The sequence below is a fragment of the Brassica oleracea genome, chromosome C8 (genome assembly GCF_000695525.1).
Source record: "Brassica oleracea var. oleracea cultivar TO1000 chromosome C8, BOL, whole genome shotgun sequence".
Lineage (NCBI taxonomy): Eukaryota > Viridiplantae > Streptophyta > Magnoliopsida > Brassicales > Brassicaceae > Brassica > Brassica oleracea.
Window position 1 is genome coordinate 14,784,353 of NC_027755.1, and position 21,654 is coordinate 14,806,006.

Below are 21,654 nucleotides of genomic sequence, written 5' to 3' on the forward strand. Positions count from 1 at the left end.
CGAATATATATATTTTAATTATTATGCGTAATGTCATAATAAAAAATACATAATATGTGAAAAAATAAATATATATTATACTATTTATAGAAAACAAAAGTATATTCCTAAAAGATGAAAAAATGGTTTCTCTTTTTTACTAGGAACCCAAATGTTGTAAATAATGTCACATATCAAACCTGACCAATGAAAGACTACTAGCATTTCCTTTACTAATAGCCAACTCGATATCGGGTAAATAAAAATGATATCGGTTAAATAAAAACAAATATTCGCGTGATATTTACATTTACAGTTATATAAATTATTTTACTTTTACTATTAGTGGAATTATGTAACATCAATATATGTATTATGTGATGTATTTTTGTTACTATTTTATTATAATTTTTATAGATTATATAATAGTGTAAAAAATATTTAGTTACATTAAGTAAAAAAAAACATCAGTTCGGTAGAGCCGGTCCAGCTCTAGTTTTATCTAGTAAGAAGCTCTCTTTAAAAATTAATTAAAATAATTTAGTGGAGAAAAAGCTCAAATTCGTTTTTGTTTTATTGTTTCTCTCTCTCTCTCTTTCTCTCCCATCATTTCGTATATCTCAAAATCTGTGTGTTACAAGACAGTACTTGTCGTGAGGATCATCGGACTTGTCTTAGATGGCGGGAGTCGATTCCGCCAGGCTTATGGGCTCTGAGATTCATGGATTCCATACTCTGCAAGGTTGTTTTCTTAAACCTTGATCCTTCGTGTTGACGATTCCGTGATAAAGTAGTTTTGACTGTGTTCTTAAATCGGAGTTTCAAAATCACCGATTCCGTTTCCGATCGCTCTTGATTTGATCGCGCATTCCTTGTGATCTAATATTTGCATTCAATCAGAGCTCGCCGACATTTTTTAGGATAGGGTACAACTTTTGATAGAAGAAGACTATTTGCTCGTCAGGAGACTTTTCGTACCTGCTTAGTTCTTTTTTGTTTTTTTTTGTTTTTTTGATGAGCATGACTTTGACTTTCTGAGTATTTCTTCTTGTATTGCAGATCTGGATATACAAACGATGCTGGAGGAAGCATACACTAGGTGGCTCCGCCCTAATGAGATCCATGCTCTCCTCTCTAACCATAAGTACTTCACCATCAACGTCAAGCCTGTCCACTTACCCAAAAGTATTCTCCCATCCTCTTTTTTTTCTTTCTTTTTTTTTTCCTCAGAGTTTTCTTCTTTTGCTTCTTATAGGTGGCACGATTGTGTTTTTCGACCGTAAGATGCTGAGGAACTTTAGAAAAGATGGTCATAACTGGAAAAAGAAGAAGGATGGCAAGACTATCAAGGAAGCTCACGAACACCTTAAAGTGAGCGTCTTTGACTTCATACGTGCTTTTATATCCTCTTGTGTGATGATCTCTGTATATTATTGTTCCATCTCCAGGTTGGTAATGAGGAAAGGATCCATGTTTACTATGCCCACGGTGATGATAACCCTACCTTTGTTCGAAGGTGTTACTGGCTATTGGACAAGTATGTGGCAGCCCAAGATTGTATAAATATAGTTCACTTGATGATGCCTTCTTTCCCCTGCTTTATTTCTCAAGGTTTTTGAGTTAATAATCCATCTCTTCCTATAATGGCAGGTCTCAGGAGCACATAGTTCTTGTCCACTATCGTGAGACACATGAGGTTTTTTACCTGTTTCTCAGCTTCTTCTGATTTTTTTTTTTTTTTTGGTTAGGATGATGCATTGATGTTGTTTCAATAGGTTACGGCCTTCTCTTGGCATATTTTAGTAGCAAACTACAATATTCGTTTGCAGCCCTCTGAAGAATTTTGGTAAAACAGGTTCAGGCAGCTCCAGCAACACCTGGGAACTCGTACTCAAGTTCGACCACTGACCACTTATCAGCAAAACCTGTTGCTGAAGATATTAATTCTGGTGTCAGTAATGCTTGTAATACAGGTGAGAAGGAGTCTCCTGCTGATCTTGAGCTTTTGCTATTCAAATTTTTCGTGTATATTGGCAATTTTCTGTACTATTCAGAAATTTTTAGTGTATATTGAAATATGTTCTTCATTTGGAGTTCTCTTAAGATGGCTGGACATTGATCACAGTTCCTTTTTTTTGTTTTGTTTACGGGTTTAAAGCACGCAGCAACAGTCTGGTTGCTAGAAATCATGAGATTAGCCTTCATGAGATCAACACACTTGATTGGGATGAGCTTCTAGTAGAAGCAGATATGACCAACCAGTCTTCACCAACAGAAGGTACTTATATCACTTGACCTTAACCTTCATAAGTTAACTAACATCTTCCAAAAATATAATATATCTGCTTGTTTTTAAAAAGGGAGCGATGAATTTTTACTTTCGTTTGTATCTCTGCAGACGATGTGTTATACTTCACTGAACAGCTCCAAACTGCGCCTATGGGATCTGCACAGCAGGTGAGTGAAATAGATGTTTCAAGTCTGTAAGAGGCTTTGCCTGTCTTGCTGTTCACCATTTTTCCGCCTGGTTTATTGTGCAGGGGAATCACCAGGCAGTATACAATGGATCAACAGATATACCATCATATCTCGGTCTTGGGGACCCTGTTTATCAAAATAACAGTCCATGTGGCGCACGAGAATTTTCTAGTCAGCACTTGCACTGTGTAGTAGATCCAAATCAACAGACAAGGGATTCCAGTGCAACAGTTGCTGATGAACAGGGTGATGCTTTGCTTAATAACGGTTATGGAAGTCAGGAAAGTTTTGGAAAATGGGTAAACAACTTCATAAGTGACTCTCCTGGTTCAGTGGACGATCCTTCACTTGAAGCTGTATATACACCTGGACAGGAATCATCTGCTCCTCCTGCTGTAGTTCATTCTCAGTCTAACATACCAGAGCAAGTTTTCAACATCACTGATGTTTCACCTGCCTGGGCCTACTCGACAGAGAAAACAAAGGTTTCTAGTACTTCTTTCCAGTATACCCTTATCATGTCACCATTGGTTGGTCCTATAAGTGAATCTAACCATTTTCATGTTAATCTTGCAGATTCTTGTAACTGGGTTCTTTCACGACAGCTTCCAACATTTTGGAAGATCAAACCTCTTCTGCATTTGTGGAGAGTTGCGTGTCCCCGCAGAATTTCTCCAGATGGGGGTATATCGTTGCTTCCTTCCCCCTCAATCTCCTGGGATAGTGAACCTCTATCTAAGTGCGGATGGGACCAAACCGATCAGCCAATTATTCAGCTTCGAACACCGCTCAGTTCCAGTTATTGAAAAAGCCGTCCCTCAAGAGGACCAGCTGTACAAGTGGGAAGAATTTGAGTTCCAAGTCAGACTATCTCATCTTCTATTCACTTCTTCGAGCAAAATCAGCGTTTTCTCAAGCAGAATCTCACCTGATAACCTGCTAGAGGCTAAAAAACTCGCTAGCAGGACTTCCCATCTCTTAAACAGCTGGGCGTATTTAATGAAGTCAATCCAGGCGAATGAGCTGCCGTTTGATCAAGCAAGGGACCATCTCTTTGAGCTCACTCTGAAAAATAGGCTGAAGGAGTGGCTTTTGGAGAAAGTGATCGAAAACCGCAACACGAAGGAGTATGACTCTAAAGGCCTTGGAGTGATCCACCTTTGTGCTGTCCTTGGATACACTTGGTCGATCCTTCTCTTCTCCTGGGCAAATATATCGTTGGATTTCCGTGATAAGCATGGTTGGACCGCTCTTCATTGGGCAGCATACTATGGAAGGTAAAACAACTTGCATCTTTATAGTAACACGAGGTTCTTTTGCATATCCTCTTTTCGTTTTATTAACTTCTTTTCCATGTTTTACTCTTTGAAAGGGAGAAAATGGTGGCTGCTCTTCTGTCTGCCGGGGCAAGGCCTAACTTGGTGACAGACCCGACTAAGGAATACCTCGGCGGCTGCACAGCGGCTGATATTGCACAGCAGAAAGGTTACGAGGGTTTAGCAGCTTTTCTTGCAGAGAAATGTCTTGTAGCACAGTTCAGAGACATGAAAATGGCTGGAAACATCAGTGGTAACCTTGAGGGCGTCAAAGCAGAGACGTCAACAAACCCGGGGCATTCAAATGAAGAGGAGCAGAGCCTGAAGGACACTCTGGCGGCATACAGAACCGCTGCAGAGGCGGCTGCACGGATCCAGGGGGCGTTCAGAGAGCACGAGCTCAAAGTCAGGTCAAAGGCGGTGCGGTTTGCTAGCAAAGAAGAAGAGGCCAAAAACATAATAGCCGCTATGAAGATTCAGCATGCGTTTCGAAATTACGAGACTCGTAGGAAGATTGCAGCCGCTGCTCGGATTCAGTACATGTTCCAAACATGGAAAATGAGGCGGGAGTTTTTGAACATGCGGAAAAAGGCAATTAAGATCCAGGTAAAAAAATATTATATCGCCATCAAACTCTGCAAGACTGCTCTTTGCTGCTTTAGAATACACTAAAGATGAATTTGTTTTATGGTGGTGCAGGCTGTGTTTAGGGGGTTCCAAGTAAGAAGACAGTACCAGAAGATAACATGGTCGGTGGGAGTTCTTGAGAAGGCGATTCTGAGGTGGAGACTCAAGAGAAGAGGATTCAGAGGGCTTCAGGTTAGCCAACCTGAGGAGAAGGAAGGCACTGAAGCGGTGGAGGATTTCTACAAGACAAGCCAGAAACAAGCAGAGGATCGGCTAGAGAGATCAGTGGTTCGAGTCCAGGCCATGTTCCGGTCCAAGAAGGCTCAGCAAGATTACAGAAGGATGAAACTGGCTCATGAAGAAGCTCAGGTGAAATTACTTTTGTTTCTTTCTATTTTCGTAACTCGCTATATATAATCTATTTCAAAAACATGACACAGTTTCACTTATAAATGTGTAACATGTGACAGCTGGAGTATGATGGGATGCAAGAGCTTGATCAGATGGATATGGAGAGCTGAATTTCATATTAAAGAGAAGTGTTGTGCTATTACAAGTAAAATATGTGTAAATGACGAGGCAATTTCGGCCTTTTTGAAGCTGTTTGTTAGCATGGTAAAATCAATTCTGGAGGTGGGAGATTTTGCTTAGAGGCGTCTTGTCATCAGTCTTTTGTTTGGAAGACGGTGTTAGTTTCTGTAATGTGTTATGTGACTTATGTTCAATAAACAATCTAAGATATAATAAGAAGACAGAAAAAAAAAACATGAAACAAATATACATGAAATCCAGAGTATACAAGTGCAAGTCTTCTTCCACAAAACTTTGGTTAAATGCTGTTTTCGAATTCTGGGTGGTGCTTACACTCTGTGCCGATGTTGAGTTGGACTTTTGACCTGAAATAAATAGGAGTTGCTTCTAGTCGAGATTTGATTTCTAGGTCCAGTGGGTGGGCTTTTATCTACAGTTTGAAGTTAGTCTTTTGCAACAAGATACACGTCGGAAAAAAAACGAAAAAGAGCGGTGAACAGTTCGAACGTCACACTCCGACACGTGTGGAGAAGCAAAACACGTGTCAAGGGAGTGGCAAAGCTCTCTCTGATCTGTTTTTTTTCGCTAAAAAGCTCTCTCTGATCTGTTCAGCAAACTTTTCCTTGCTTCTTGTGAAGAGAGAAGTATTAACAAAGAAGCAAAGAAAGATAAGTGATAGAGAGAAGAAACAAAAAGTGGACAAGAGTGGAGGAAGAAAGGTGATGGATGAGATAAGGAGCTTTGAGAAGACAAATTTGTTCGATCTTGGCCATCCTCTTATCAACCGCATCGCTGACTCGTTCGTCAAAGCCTCCGGTATAAGTAATTTTAATATTTCATGTATTGTGTAAATATATTTAAGATGGCATATTTGTATTAACATAGCTTAAGATGGATTTATTTTTGAAGGTCGGAGCTTTACAAGCTGTGTCTAGGGAAGCTTACTTCACGGTGGTTGATGGTAAAATCTCCCATATTTAAAAAAAATATAAGTTAATATAGAACTTTATATGTTTGATTATGAATCCAGGGGCAGGGTTTGACGCAAGCAGCATGGGTCCACCTTCTGAGAATGCCGGTAGCAAGAAACATAGGTTTCCCAATCTCAGAGGTTGGTTAACAATGTTATGCAATTGCAATCATGAGATTTGTACGGTTTGATGTGTTTAAAATTTGCAGTGTTTTGCGGGGCAGCCTGAGATTGAGGGGGCTTTAGGCGGTTTAAAAAAAATTTCAGCTATAATTTTTTTATTGGTAAATTTGGAAGTCTAAAAAAAAAATTTTAGGTATTTTTTTCTATGTAATTTTTTCCAAAATTTTTGGGGGCCCAAAGCTAATGTTTCGTTAGGCTTTGCCATGACCGGCCCTGGTGTTTTGTAAACTATGATTAACTTATGTTGATAGTACTATTTGGGTTGCTTTTTCAGGGGAAAGTAGCAAATCGCTGGAGGCATTGGCCAGTATTTTTACAAAATGAGCACTAATTTTTCCTATATTTATTTATGTCCAATATTCGTCCGCACGTGTATGCGTGTTATGGCATGTCTTGTGTTGAAATGTGTTCATGTGTTGAGCAAATGCAAGAGACAAAGTATGGGGCGGATGTAGGATGCTAATTAGTAGGGGGCACAATGATTTTTTCCATTATGATTTAGTTTTAGGGTGGAAGCATTCAATAAACCCTATAGTATTTAGCAAAGAAAATTTTAAAAACAGTTGGGGGCACGTGCCCCCGTAGTCGTTGTCTTGCGTCCGTTATAAGCTTGTGTTTTAGAATTAGTTAACTAAGGTTTGGTCTTGTGATACCGTTATGATTATCTTTCTCCATGTGATCTCCACTCCACCTTGACAATCGACAGTCCTTGGTTTCCAAAATCTTCTTTTGTAGCTGTTCGATATTGATGCATGTGACGTGTTGTGAAGTGATTTTGCTTTTGGATTTTTCAAATCTGGCGTCCCCTATCCGAGCTTTGTCTAAGGATTGGCTTCTTCACGTGGTGGTTGTCTTGTTCTTTTGTCTTGGTGACCATTCTCGCTGATGTATCGCTTGGTGGTCTTTGTCGGAGCTGGTGTTTTGGTAGGGTTAAAGAACATATCCGAATCTGAAAAATTGAACCGATCGAATCAGGGCCGGATTAGGGGGCGAGCGGTGCGACCGTCCCGGGTCCAGTCCATTGTCCTTCTATTTTTTAATAGATAAAGACTCGATTTTTTTAAAAAAATACATGTATTTTTATATTAAAAATAAAAAAAGGGGCTCAAAATTTTTTTTATATAAAAGTATTTTTTTATTTTCATAGATTTATTTTTAAAAATACTTATGGTATTTTGTAAAAAAACATATATCTATTTGATTTTTTAAAGAAAAATGATAGTTTAGAAATTAATTTTTTTTTTTGTCCGAGGCACACCATTGAGTCGGCCCTGGATCGAATTCAGCCCTAAATATTTATACAGTACACCCGAAAATATCTGAATTATAGTTATATTTTTAAATACATTAATTATTTTTACATAATATTTAAAAATATTTAAATATTTAAAAATATTCAGACTTTCCTAAACACTTCGAAATATCTAAAATACCTAAAATATATACATATTTTTAAATAGTCAAAGTTACTTAAAGTAGTAAATATTGAGTCTCACAACATTGAAGGTTGAATGTTAAATATTATGAGAGAGACTTGGACCATCAATTATTGTACTTGCTTCTAAAAAGATTATTGATCTTGCTTATTCCTCTATCAAATACATATTACCAAGGCAACTGTCGTGATGTTATATATTTAAAGTTAGATGATCATGTAATTAGTTAGAGATAACTCTTAAGTTAAGTTGGTATTTTGAGATAAGCCTAATAGGCAATCTCTTGTAAAGTATATACGAGTCAACGTCCACACAAATATCCACCAAAACCTTGTTTACAGTAGCAATCTTAAGCTTTGATTAACAGAGCCGGTGGCAAAGCATTATCGGTAGCATAATGATTTTATAAATGCAATTAATACAGTGATCGATAGAACAGTAAATAAAGGAAGCTACAGAGCCCACCATCACTAAGCTCTAAGTCTTTGCTTGGAAGTTAAAGGCGCCTAAGAAGATATGTTATATTATATGGCAATTGTTAACTGGTCATATGACAGTAACGAGGAATTTAACAAGATGCAATATGAGGTGTGACAACTACTGCCCAAGATGTGGAGAACTAGAAGAGACTGTAACCCATGCCATTTTCGAATGTCCGCCAGCTCTCCAAGTTTGGTTATTATCATCAACTCCAACAAGTCCAAATATATTCCATGTACCGAGTGTACACAAATATTATGGACTACCTGTTCTGGAGGAAAAATAGCATTATTGAGCCAGAACAAGACAGAGATCATTATCCGTGGATAATATGGTATATTTGGAAGGCTATGAACGATAAATTTTTCAGAGGGATAGAGATCCTTTGGAGGTAGTTCGACATGCAGAAAGCGAATGCCAGGCATGGTTTGATGCCAATGAAGTGGTACAACCCGTGGTACAAGATGACAATACTGACGAACCTCAAGTCATAAGCTTGGGTAATATTTGTTTGATAGATGGATCTTGGACCTCCTCTGCTCACTTTAGTTGATGCGGATGGGTCTGGATGGATAGTGGTGGGAACATTCAACTTATGGGGACAAGAAATTTCAATCGACGTGAATCAGCTTTGCATTCGGAAATAGAAGCACTGCGATGGACGATGGAGAATATGCTTCAACATGCCAAAACTTCGGGATAGACTGCAAAGAGCTGATTGCAATGATAAAGACACCTCAGGCTTGGCCAAGCTTTGCGACAGAGTTGGAGAGGATATAGACGCTACAGATATGCTTCTCGGATTTCAACATCACTTATGTTCCACGAGCGCGCAATCAGATTTCAGACTTTTTATTTAAGACTGCTAGATCCTTCCATAGGGAGTTACATTTTATTGGTTATTCTATTCCGGTTTGGTTACCCAGACCACCTCAAATTTAAGTAATAGAATAGTCTTATGACGTCAAAAAAAAAAATGATTTATATATAAAATTATCATATAAAATTAGTATATGATATATACTTAGCTTATTGCTGAAAAATATAGATATATTATATTTATAATATATATTTTATTATTTTTTATATTTTTATTAACGATAATGAATTATGTTTAATTTAATTATATTTTAAATGTAAAATAATTTTTTTGAAAAATAAATTTTATTTTTATATTAAAAAAATTAGAAAGATTATTTAAATTTTTTTAAAGTTTTATTTTAAAAAATTATTTTAATTTTAAAATTTAAAATTTTTTTTTTTCAATATATATATTTAAAATAATAGTCTTCATTTAAATGTTTTAATTTTTTAAAAAATAATTAAATTTATATTTTAAAAATTATATAGTTTGGATATAAATAGAATTTGTGATACTATTATATAAAATCAGTTAATTATATTAAATTATTTTAATGATTTTATATATTGTGATATTATTATATAAAATAAGTTAATTCTGTTAAATTATTTTAATTATTTTATATATTCTAAATGTAAATGATCTACCAAAAGCGTCACATGAAAACATTGAACAGAGAACATTTGGAGAGCATTTGCATCATCTAAATGCTAAAAAAATTGTTGATTGTAGATCCCTAATATTAGTCTGATGATTCCTCTCAGTGTCTAGACTCAGCTTGTTACAAAAAGAAAGATAAGTGGAAATTATAAATAATACTATAAATAACATATTGGCACTAAATATAACAAAAAGTATTAGAACACAATTTAATTTTATTAAATTCAAATATTTGTACTACAATAGAAAAAGAGAATTAAGCATTCTATTGGAAGATAACCATAAACTATAATAGCAAATTTGAGAGAGAGAGAGAGAGAGAGAGAGAGAGAGAGAGAAAGAGAGAGAGAGAGAGACATTTATATAAGCTTATGGCGATTTTAATTTATATCTTAAATAGATAAACCATTTTGATTTGGATTACCAAAACTTAAAAACCAATATATATATATATATATATATATATATATATAAAAGTTGATAGGAGAAACTAGCCCAAGTGATTTCCATTACATATATGCGATCTAGTATTTTTTCAACCTTGAAGGTATCACATACTCATGGAAATGCTTTGACTAATTCCCAGAGGAGTGGGCCATGGATGGACTCTCACTCCGGAGATAATCATAAACTATAATAAGAAAAAAAAATATGATAATTTTTCATGAGAGAGAGAGAGTACTGTTCTATATTTAGTGACCATATAATATAAAATAAAATAAAACATTTTTATTTAAATGTCTTTAAAAAAAATATTTATCTTGTGTAAAAATATATATTCTTGAAAATCATATGATATAATGTATGATGTTAGTTAACCATATTTTTGCTTTTAAAATATTTATTTATCATCATTTGATTAAAAATTATAAATATGTGTTAATCTATTAAATTAATATAGATAGAACTTCATTTTCTTGTTAATTGTTTTTGTTGTTTATTGAGAAATAAATGTTGGTTTGAAATTTTTTCAAACTATAGCATATGTATAAAAATGTGTTATTTTATAAAATTGATATAGAATAGAACTTGATTTTCTTGTTAAATTTTGTTTTATTAGTTTATTGAAAAATATATGTCGGTTTGAAAATTTTCAAACTATGGCATATGTATAAAGATGTCTATGTTTTTCTAATACAATTGCTTGTGATTATATTAGTACAAATATTATAAGATCAAATGAAATTAGATGGGAAGAAAAATAGAGAAATATAAAGGGTAAATATTGAATAGCGATAGAAATAGTAATGAAAAATTCCATAGGATAGCATTTTTAAGTTTTTGTCACAAAAATAGTCTTTAATGAGAAAAATGACCAAATTTGTTTTTATTAAAGGGTAAAAGTACATATTTACCCTAGGTTTAACTAATCTAGACTTAGGGTTTAGAGTTAAGGGGTGGAGTTTTGCGGATAGAGTTTCAAATTAAAAAAAATAAAAATAAATATTAAAAGTTTCAAAATAATTTTTTTTCTGGCAGCGGTCATTTTTTTTAGTGCTATTTTTGTTACAAAAACTTAAAAAGTACTATTCGAGAGAATCGCCCAAAAATATTACATAATATGTACACGATATTCCAACTATGCATGATTCTAATATGGTTATTAATTGTCAAATTATAATTTATATTTTAAGCATACATATTCTGTAAATTAATATCAAATAAAAATATGAAATGACCCAAATATGAAAACTAATCAAAATGAAGATTAGTTTTTAGATAGAACCTAGTAGGTTTTGAAAACCCTTGTTGGGTTTCTCTCTTCTCTCTTCCCCCTCTTGTATCTTTCACGGAGAAGTTTTGAGAGAAATTCTTGTTTAATCTTCTGATCATAGTTTACATCAGAATTTCGTTTTTTTGATCGATTGTATATTTATGCTTGTTGGATCCTTACTTCGCTTGGCGATTCTGTTTTGTTTTGTTTGGATAATTCCGAAGAGTTTGGATCTTGCCCTTTCAAGCTCCTTTTGAGGTTCTTTAAATCCAGATGAAATGAAATTGATTCTCTTTTGCTGGTCTATCTATGCCTATACGTCTTTCAAGAAAGTGTAAATCTTACTGTTTTACAGGAGCCGCTGATTTGAGTCAAGTGAATTGTGAGAAAGATGAATAGAGTATTGATTCAACTCGATTAAGTTGGGTTTGATTTTAGTAGATGGCTTTTCAGGTGAAAAGCTTCCTGGCAAAATTCTAAACTTCAGCTGTTAAGAGTTTTATCCAGTTCTTAATGTCCCATCAATTTTAGAATCAATCTTCAAGAATGGTTGAAGAAAGGAGCTTCGTTGGTGTTACATGGAGCATATGGTTTTCGAACCTCACGGAGGAGGACAAGTTGCTGATGAAGGATGTTTACATCTGAAAGACTTTACGTCGGTGCTGATTATTGCAGATCCAATGAGGTGTCCGGTGATACTATCACCGTACGGAGTCCACTTGTTGCATGATGCCCTTAGTTTCCTACATGTATTTAATATTATTTAATATTGTTTTTGTTTAAAGTGTGAAATGGGGTATAAAAATATGATGTAATGGGTGATTGGCTGTTGTAATGCTTACTTGGCATTTCATATAAATGAAACAGTTGGCAAAAAAAGTTTCTAGATACAGTAAAAAATCTACAAATTAATAATGTTTGGACTATAGCATTTTATTAATTTATAGAGTTATTAATTTACAAAAAAAATTATTTGTTAGATTTTTCAATTTTAACATATAATTTTAGAAAATATTTTTTTTACTGTAAATACATTAACTAAATTTTAAATGCGACTTTTGAATCTGGATTTTATTATATTATTTAGTATATATAAATATGTTTCTTTGAATTTAATTATGGTTTAGATATAGTTTTACTAAATACCATCAAAATATATTGAAATATTAAGAAAATATAAAGATACTTTCATTATGAATATAAAAATAATGCAATGGTTTGTTTGCACTTATATAAAATTAATATACATATAGGTTAATTTATGATTTAATAGGGATCAAATATTTATATACGATTTTCTAAAAAAATATTATTTATTATTGAGAAAATTACCCAAACTAATCTACATATTATAAGAAATAACTAGAGTAACCCGTCAAATTCGTTATTACTCACATCTCGATCAAGAGAGAAATATAGTTTTTTTTTCTAAAGAAATATAGATATTATCAAAGCAAAGATTGCTCCGAACGAATCATAAGAAGATAAGGAAAGCAATCAAAGGTTTTTATCTCATTTTTTTAATTAGTTATTGAGAATTAACATGAATGGAAGTGCTATACACGCGCAGAGACATGAGTGTTGGTGAGATATGAGATACATATTTTAAACTTAAAAGAAAAATAGACAGGAAGCAATGCGTTCAATTTCAATTGAGTCTTTTCTTTTGAGCCTTTTGTTTCATAGAAAAACGACATAAAATAACCGGATTTACTTCGGTTTAATTTAGATTCGATTCAGCTTAAATGCATGCATGATTTTAAGCTACACAAGTTTCATTCAATAAATAAATCAAGAGAAAATTTTATTGTAAGAAATTGGGTTAATTGAAATTCATAAGACAGAAAACAATAAATAATTAAAAATAATTTTATAATTTTATAATTATCTAGCTACTTATATTTATATAGTATTTATAAATCAAAATAACATAAATATATGATTATAATTAATATTTAAATAAAAAATCCGGGCGTAGCCCGGACCGACGCTAGTATATATAACTAAAATGAAGCAGACTCCATTGAAAAAACAGACCAATCCCCCAAATTTTCTATCATATTCACCAGATCAGAATAGTCGATCCAGATTTGAATAGTCGAAACCTGTGTTTCTCCACCGTATCTCCGACTTTGAAGGTACCTTTAAATGAAATCTCATGGTTTCATATTGTGAACAGTTTGATGATGTACGAATATTTTCAGAAAATTATGAAATTGACCAGTATTCTAGTGGAAAGAGCAAATAGGACCACTGAAGTGGGTAAGCAAATGTCGGGTGCAAAATGCAAACTGCAAACACGATAATAGTGACATGTAATCCAGTGGTCATCACTCAAATGTCACGTATGCTGTTAGTTTTGTTACTATTGACAATATCGATGCAGGACAAATACAGTGGTGAGCAATAGATAGCAATGACCTATATTGATCTATGTTTGTTTTGTTATTATCAAAGACAGCGATGAGCAATAGCAGTGAACTATATATATGTTAATTATACTGTTAATTTGTTTGAGTGATAAATAACATAAAATGTCGGTCTAGATCACATAAATAACATAAAATGTCGGTCACTGGATCATAGTCTCTTTGTTAGTTGATCGTTACTTTTGACAACCAACAAAAATTGTAATCCTTAAATTATCTAATTGTTTGATTGTTTTAAAAAAAATGTATAATGAACCAACACTACAACAAAATAGTGTCAACTCAGACAAAAGTTTTCTGAGAACATGCATCATCGGAAAATTTGCTTCAACTTTACCAGAAATTACTGAGAAACTATAAATTTCATCTGAATATTCTCGGAAATTTCCTATGAACAATATTTGTCAAAATTTGGTCACAATATATAGTCGAAATCTTCCGAGAATTGTTTTTTGTCGGAATGTTTGTTGGTATTCTTTCGGGAATTACCGACGGCAACGAAGTCTCTGAAATTTGTCGGAAAAATTGACGGAAAATAGCCGGAAGAGTTGTTGCGTACACGTGTTACGATGGCAATAGTTTCCGAGGAGACATCGACGACAACCGGCGTCAATAGTTTCTCGGTTTGTGATAATTTGTTGGCGTTCAAGTTAAGTTTAATTTCTTAAATCAACCATCTCCCCCATAGAAAATTACAATTTTGTAGATCTCGCTATAATCCTTTAATCTTCTCAAAGATATTTTCAACCACGCCTCTCTAATCCTTTCAGCCGACCAATGTAGGAACATCTTAAGCTTCTTAAAGTTCTCTTATGCTTTATATTCTTATTATATCATGGTCAGATGTTGTTACTTATTGAAATAAAGTAGATTTTTTGGCCAGATCTTGTGATTTTGCTTTGTTTGCTGTGGGAGGAGAACGGCGACTCTGGTGTGTGGTCTAACAGTATCGTCTCGATGCGGTGAGGGATGGGTTATCTTGTCCACTTTCGTCTCCTCTGCCGTTGTCAATTCTTATTCTAAACTAGATTGTAAGCAAGTTTGATACCTGGCACGGCTAGTTCTTCACAGCATCTCAGATCCGACTTTCCAGATATCGAAGATGTCATCTTCTTTGGCGTGATGGCTAGGGTTATGTGTTGTATCCGGTTTGTATCGGTTTTCTTCTCTAACTTTGTTTTATGTAAACCACTTATAATCTCTCCGGTTAGGATTGGTATATATATATTAATACATATTATTTTAAAATACTATTGTGTAACTAGACTCGGCAGTTGGCACATTAAACTAAACCGGTGGTTTCGTTGAACTAAACTTCTGCTCCGGTTTTTTTTAATAAAACTTTTAGTTTTTTTTAAAAATTTTTTTTCTGAAATTGTCAATAATTTCTCGGAAATCACCGACAACATTAAGACAAAACTGTTCATCGGCAATGTTATCGGAAGTATCTCGGTTGTTTCCGACGATAGTTACCTAGAATATCCCGAAATTTTTTTTTCGTCGGTAATTTTCCGACAAAATAACGATGATCATTGTTTTCCGACGCTCAAACTCCGACTAATTGTTGATCATCGGAAATACGACGGGTTTACGTTGCGAGGTATTTTGCTGTCGGCATGTAGATTTATTCTTGTAGAGGCGGATCAGGGTCTAGTAACCTATAAATCATTAACTAATTTTATAATTCCCAAAACTACCCTTTTAAAACTTGATTTAAATTTAGTCGCTACAAAAAAAATCGAAAAATAATAATGAGTAATTATTTACTTACCTAATTTACTTTATTAAAATCAAATTTATTTATGAGTAATCTTTTTAAAATTAGGAAATTTGATGTATCAATCTTACCTTTTTTCCGCTGTCATATGACTTTATTTTCAAAATGAGGTTGCAGACAAAGTTTTGGATATTGTGCGACTTTGTCGAAGTAAGTAAGGATTCGAATTTGACCTTTCTTCCTCTATCCATTATAATTCTTACTATTCTTCTCTTCCATAAACTTATGTTATTCATGTTATTCTCATTATCTTTCAATAACGAACGCGTCTAATAATGAAACCAGTCTCTGTTTTTTTGTGCTTTTTGTTTTTTGGTTAGTGTTGTTTAATTAACTTGTCATAGTCTTTACAGAAGGTTGGATAATTGCTTGATAGAGTCTTTATTTAAGCTTATTATTCATTTTTTATACAGGATGTCGATTCAAACAAATGTGGATTTAGGATTCCTGTTGCGGTTGTATTCAGTTGGTTGTGAGCCGAAATCGAAGAAAAGTATCAATCACCATAGTAAAACGAAGTTTCTTGAAGATGTAAAAAATGATGTTGGAGAAGAAGTGAAGGACATTGTTTGTGCTTCTCCTCTCGGAGTAATTATACGGTTCGTAGAAAATAAGTTCACTTGCAAGTGGTGCTTGTTTTTCTGTATCATCACTACCTACCACTTTTCATGTATCATCACTACCTCTATCAAGAGTACCACGTTTTTCTTCATATTCACAAGTTTTATTTTGATTGGTACTCATTTCCTCAACTACGTACGTGCAAAATAAATTTCTATGGCGTATTAGCTAATCTACGAATAACATGTCGATATAATATAAATCTGCCGACTGAGATCTAGTCTACCAAAACATGTGATATCTAGTCTACCAAAACATGTAGACATCAGGCAAGTCAAGGACAAAATACAAGTCTACAAAAATAACATGTAAAGTCTGCTTTACACGTGTGGACTTAATGTAAATCCACCAATTATTAGCAGACAGTAATCTAGTATGTCAATAATCAGTAGACAGCGAAATAATCTACGGATTATGAATGTCATGTCTGTAGAAACATGTAGTCAATATGTAAGTCTACCAAATTCACACATAAAGTCTGCCATACACATTTAGATCTTTTGCTTATCTACCGATTATAAGAAGATACAAACTAACGTACAGGTTTCGAATGTCATGTATGTAGAAACATGTAGTCATTACGTAAGTCTACCAAATGCATGATGTAAAGTCTGCTATACATGTGTAGACTTTATTCTAATCTACCTATTATGAGCAGACAACAAACTAGTTTACAGGTTTCAAATTTCATATTTGTAAAATCATGTAGACACTATGTATCTATCGCACAAGTCTATCAAATTCAGATGTAAAGTCTGCTATACATGTGTAGACTATATGATAATCTACCTATTATGAGCAGGCAACAAAATAATATACAAGTTTCGCAAACAAAATATATGTCTACCGATTTCTAGTTTACCATGAACGTCTACTGGTTCGAAGTTTCTCTGCCAATTTTTTTTTTTTTTTTTTTTTTTTTTTTTTTGATAACTTTGGTATCTGGGCAGCCACATTCCCAACTATCCTCCCGAAAGGGGTCCAGCGCCCCAACGGAAGGGATGTTAAATCCGTTGTGGCCAAGGCTCGAACCCGGGTGGCGGACAGGACAGCTGGACCTCCTTTACCACCAAGCCACGAGCGCTTGGTTATCTCTCTCTCTCTACCAAAATTTGACAGACGTTATGTTCTTTTTATCTTCTGCGTATATAAAGCTGTTTCAGTTACCTTGATCTTTGTAGAAATTCAATCCTGAAATTCTTTTTGAATGCTTTTTAAAAGTAAATAGATCTACAAAAAGGTTAGCAATATTAAAAACAAAACATAGAACAGTGTTATCTATGAATTGTACTAGCCTCACGTTAAGGTATAAACTTTTGCTTTGGTGGGAAAAATGTTTTAGTATAAAAAGATGTTTTAGGAAGATGAATGTGTAACAATAGTGATTTTTCAAAAATGTTTTTTCCTTTTTGGCCAGATTCGTTCCTCTTCTGTAAAAGCAATCAATGTTGTTTTAATGTTATACTAGGTAATAACTCGCGCCTTGCGCGGAATGTAATTATTAGTTTCGTTATTTTTAATAAAAACATATTAAATCTGTTTAATCTGGATATCGGTTCGGTTTTAAATTATTTTTTAGTTTTTAATCTCCTAAAATATAACTATTATATTAAATTAATATTTATTTTGGTTTATTCGGTTAGAATGTTTGATTTTTTAGTTTTTTCGGTAAAAACCAAAAATTACTATTATTTGTTTATTTTCATATTATGAATTTTAGATAGTCGTCATGTCGAACCAATGGTTTCATATCATAGTTTGTAAACGGATAATAGTTCAAGAAAAGAAAAGAAAATTATTAAGACAAATCATTTTACTACAATTTGGTCAGTAGTGGAAGAAGCATTAAGAAAAAAATATTTCAACTTCAAAAAAAAAAAAAGATACTTCAGTTGTGGTAAATATTTAGTCACAAGATGCTTACATCAATGTGCAAATGTATGTGTATGTAAAAATATATAAAAATAGTTGAGAAATATATAAAGATATTGTTAATTAATATTAAATGACATTTTTGTTCAAAAATAATACATGAAAAATAAAATTAAAATTAATTAAAAATTAAAAAGGCCTTGACATTAGTGAATTTTTTTCATATAAAGAAAAATAAATTGTATCCGTAAATAGAAGTGGACACATATCGAATATCTGAGTATTTGGAGGCATTCATGTTGATTCAATCTTTAGCCACCTGGATAGTCGGTGACTCTGATATCCGAAATGATTTAGAATTTTAAAGAATATCCGATTTGATCCGTAAATAAAATAAAATTTTAAAAATAATTGAAAATTTTAATAATAGCATTTTATTACAAAAATAAAATATTATTTAACTTTTTAAATTTTAATACCTAATATAATAAATTTAATTCATAAAAATATTGTAAAACTTATATAAACTATAACATATATAACATATATATATATATATAATTTTGTACATATATGTATATATATGCATATAACAGATCGAATTAGATATCCGTTCCTAAAAATATAGGTATTTGTTATTTGCTTTTTTATATTGTATTTTAGTATTTGATTTGCTTCGTAGAGTTACGGATATCCATCTTTTTTTTTGGTTCAAATCAAAACGGATAACGAATCAAATCAAAATTTATAAATATTTTGCCCAACTTTATCCGTAAACAATAAAAATAATATATATATATATAGCTTTTGATTCGTTATTTGTTTTGATTCGAATAGAAAAATCTAAAGTTTTATTGGAACCATGCATGTGAGTTTTATATTAAAAAAATACGAAATATATAGTGTGAACACATTTATGAATACAGTGTGAACGCGTTAGCATATTTATTATCAAATCATTGTGAGGTTACCACGTGTCTATTATAGTGTGAATGCATTTATTACAATGCTTCTCCTTTAATATATAAGAGATTCATCTTTAATATTATTTCCATTTAATTAAATTCAAATTTTGATTAATTTATTTAAAGAAATTAATTATTCTCTTAATTTATATGGTAGAATCAAGAAATTAAATTATGTGCTTAAGGGTAATATAGTAAAAGTGTCTTCAGAAAATCTTCAAAAATATTTATAATTTATTTTAGCAATTTTCTATACTTTTTTGATTACCCTTGGTATCCGAATGCCTTCGAAAAAAACTCGAATATCGCCTAATGACCGTCCACTGGAGCTGAGCCGGGGAGCCTGCCAAAGGCATCCAGAAGGAACGCATTTTTCATTCATTTTAATTGACAGTGGCCGGGACTCGAACTTGGGTGGGAGAACTCACAGCCGTGAACCCTTTACCACCAAGGCACCGGCATCCGGTTATTTTTTTCTATATTTTTAAAGTTATTGTAGCAAATGTCCTTTTATTATTTTATTGATTTATGTCGTACTTGAACCAATCTAATTTGAAACCTGAAAAATTTATTAATTTACCGTGCTTATTAGTTTACCGAGTATTAATTTATAGAGTATTAATCCTATAACTCAAAAAGAGTCAATCTAAAATGTTAATTAACTAACGTTCATTGACTAAAAAGTTTTACCATATACGTTAATTTAAGAAAAATCTAAAATGTTAATTAACTAACGTTCCTTGACTAAAAAGTTTGACCATATACGTTTTTTTTTTCAATGACCATATACGTTAATTTAAGAAAAATAATATTCGTCTAATATATGTACGGAAATAAATATAAATGATCGTTGACTCTGTGTCATAATACATTAGTATTATCTTATATGTAACTCATCACAAAGTTCATGTTGTTAGCTACACTCTCCTATACCACCCAAATGGATATTCCAAAACGACACCTATCCTTATTCATATTGATTATCTTCATAACTACATATTCGTCAAATGCCGGCACAAACAACAACATTCCAGTTCCATATGGTCCATCACCACCAACATATGCGTCGTCTAGTCCTTATGCAAAAAAAACTGTAGAAATTATCAACGATATTGGTAGTATAGTTTCGTATCATTGTAAATCAAAAGACGATGATTTTGGTGTCAGAAGTTTGCAAGTGGATAGCTCGTGGTCGTTTAGTTTCCGGCGTCAAATATTTGGAAGGTCATTGTTTTTCTGTTATTTTGTGTTGCCAAATATTGGAAGCTATTGGTTCGACATATATAAAGAGCCCCGAGATAGTTCCGGCGAATTCTGGTGCAATAATTGTGCGTGGAAGATAAGACCGCTCGGACCTTGTAGGTTTAACAAGATAACTCATGAGTTTGATCTTTGTTATCCATGGAATAAAAATAAGTCCTTGTATTGACAAATTAAAGACATAGCCGAGATAAATGTAATGCGTTTGTTTTGTCTATGGCTCGCGAGCTTCAAACATAATATAAAATAAACCATTTTTATGTAATTTCAGTTTTTTTTTATAAATTGATAATTGTTCATAGCTGGGATCTCACTACTATATGATGCCTTTATATGGACTCGGTACAAAAACGATAGCTGGGATTAGGACTGGGTGTTTTTACCCTAAACCGAACTCCCTACCCTAACGCAAACCGAAACAACCAAAACTCGATCCGCAGTGCTGGTCCTGAGTTATTTCGGGTTTTAAAGCTCTAAATAATAAATAAAATTAATTTAGATTAAAATTAAATTTACAACTACCCTTGGAACAAATATATTTATAGTTTTGAAATTTAACTCTTTATTTTCTTTATATAAATAAAGAAAAAATATTCAAAATTTTATTGTTAGAGGTTTGAAATACTTTTTAGAATCTTATTTACATTTTCAGCTAATAACCAAAGAATGGCCTTAAAAACTACAAAAAGTTGTAGGCCCCATATGGGCTCAACACTGGCCTGTTGATCCGTTGAATATTCGAACATGACTAGAGTTTGGTATTTTGGGGTTTGGGTTACCCGAACAAACCAAAATTCGAACTAAGATCTGAAATATCCAAAATTAGTTAAATATGTTAATGTTTTTATATATGTTAATGTTAAGGTTATTTAGAGTATTTAAAGACTTTTTTGCAATTTGTTTTATTTGTTATTTTGAATAATTTTAGTTAGTTTACGTAGTGTAACTAGTTTTAAATTAGATTTGTGAATGTGGACGCACTGTGGCCTAGTGGTTAAGGTTAAAAAAAACTCTTGCACCAGGTTTAGGTTTCTATGCATAGAAGATGCAATTGTTTTGCAGTTTATAGGATGCAAGACTTTTCAGAGGTTATAGTATGCTGCTACAGGTAGCCGCTCATTGTGATCGTGTGCTGCAAAGAGAGCATGTCCATCGGGGACGTACATGCAGAACCGTTCGTAGATCCAAGTATTATGGAGAGAGCTACATTATGGAATCATTGTCCGAGAAGTTGTTCGTCGATATTACATATGTTGCAGGTAGCTTATCATCGTATCTAATAGAAATAGAGATTATATGATGTTGTAATGTATTCGACCAATGTTAAAAATCATTAGCATTGTGAAGAATTTCAGACATTGGTTATAATCTGAGAACCACACTCATAAAGAACCCAATGGAAGCCAAACCGATAATTGGTAAAATTTGAAGATAACTTATGCGCATAGTACCCCAAAATTTGAATCAATCAAACTGAATCCGACAGAACCCCCC

At 33.0% G+C, this 21,654-nt stretch overlaps 2 protein-coding genes and 1 long non-coding RNA gene across 4 annotated transcripts in view; all 3 read left to right on the forward strand.

The window, feature by feature from the left end:
- The first annotated feature begins 524 nt into the window (after window positions 1–524).
- Window positions 525–21,654, forward strand: part of LOC106311457 (calmodulin-binding transcription activator 5) — a 24,240-nt gene continuing 3,110 nt past the window's right edge. The window contains exons 1-13 of one of the 2 annotated variants that reach the window (XM_013748645.1): window positions 525–721; window positions 1,039–1,164; window positions 1,235–1,350; window positions 1,428–1,516; window positions 1,630–1,675; window positions 1,835–1,952; window positions 2,138–2,257; window positions 2,378–2,436; window positions 2,520–2,942; window positions 3,034–3,734; window positions 3,830–4,379; window positions 4,473–4,769; window positions 4,871–5,196. In XM_013748645.1, coding sequence (XP_013604099.1) covers window positions 658–721; window positions 1,039–1,164; window positions 1,235–1,350; window positions 1,428–1,516; window positions 1,630–1,675; window positions 1,835–1,952; window positions 2,138–2,257; window positions 2,378–2,436; window positions 2,520–2,942; window positions 3,034–3,734; window positions 3,830–4,379; window positions 4,473–4,769; window positions 4,871–4,921 — 2,760 coding nt within the window. In that variant the 5' untranslated portion in view covers window positions 525–657 and the 3' untranslated portion in view covers window positions 4,922–5,196. Of the gene's footprint in view, window positions 722–1,038; window positions 1,165–1,234; window positions 1,351–1,427; window positions 1,517–1,629; window positions 1,676–1,834; window positions 1,953–2,137; window positions 2,258–2,377; window positions 2,437–2,519; window positions 2,943–3,033; window positions 3,735–3,829; window positions 4,380–4,472; window positions 4,770–4,870; window positions 5,197–21,654 lie in introns of those variants that run through there. The other variant, XM_013748646.1, reaches the window with a different exon arrangement.
- Window positions 5,548–6,398, forward strand: LOC106311459. Its single transcript, XR_001264019.1, has 3 exons — window positions 5,548–5,747; window positions 5,841–5,892; window positions 5,962–6,398. It is a non-coding gene; the product is annotated as an uncharacterized LOC106311459 (long non-coding RNA).
- Window positions 19,841–20,329, forward strand: LOC106311458. The gene has a single exon (XM_013748647.1). The coding sequence runs from the start codon at window positions 19,841–19,843 to the stop codon at window positions 20,327–20,329; it is 489 nt and encodes a 162-aa protein (XP_013604101.1).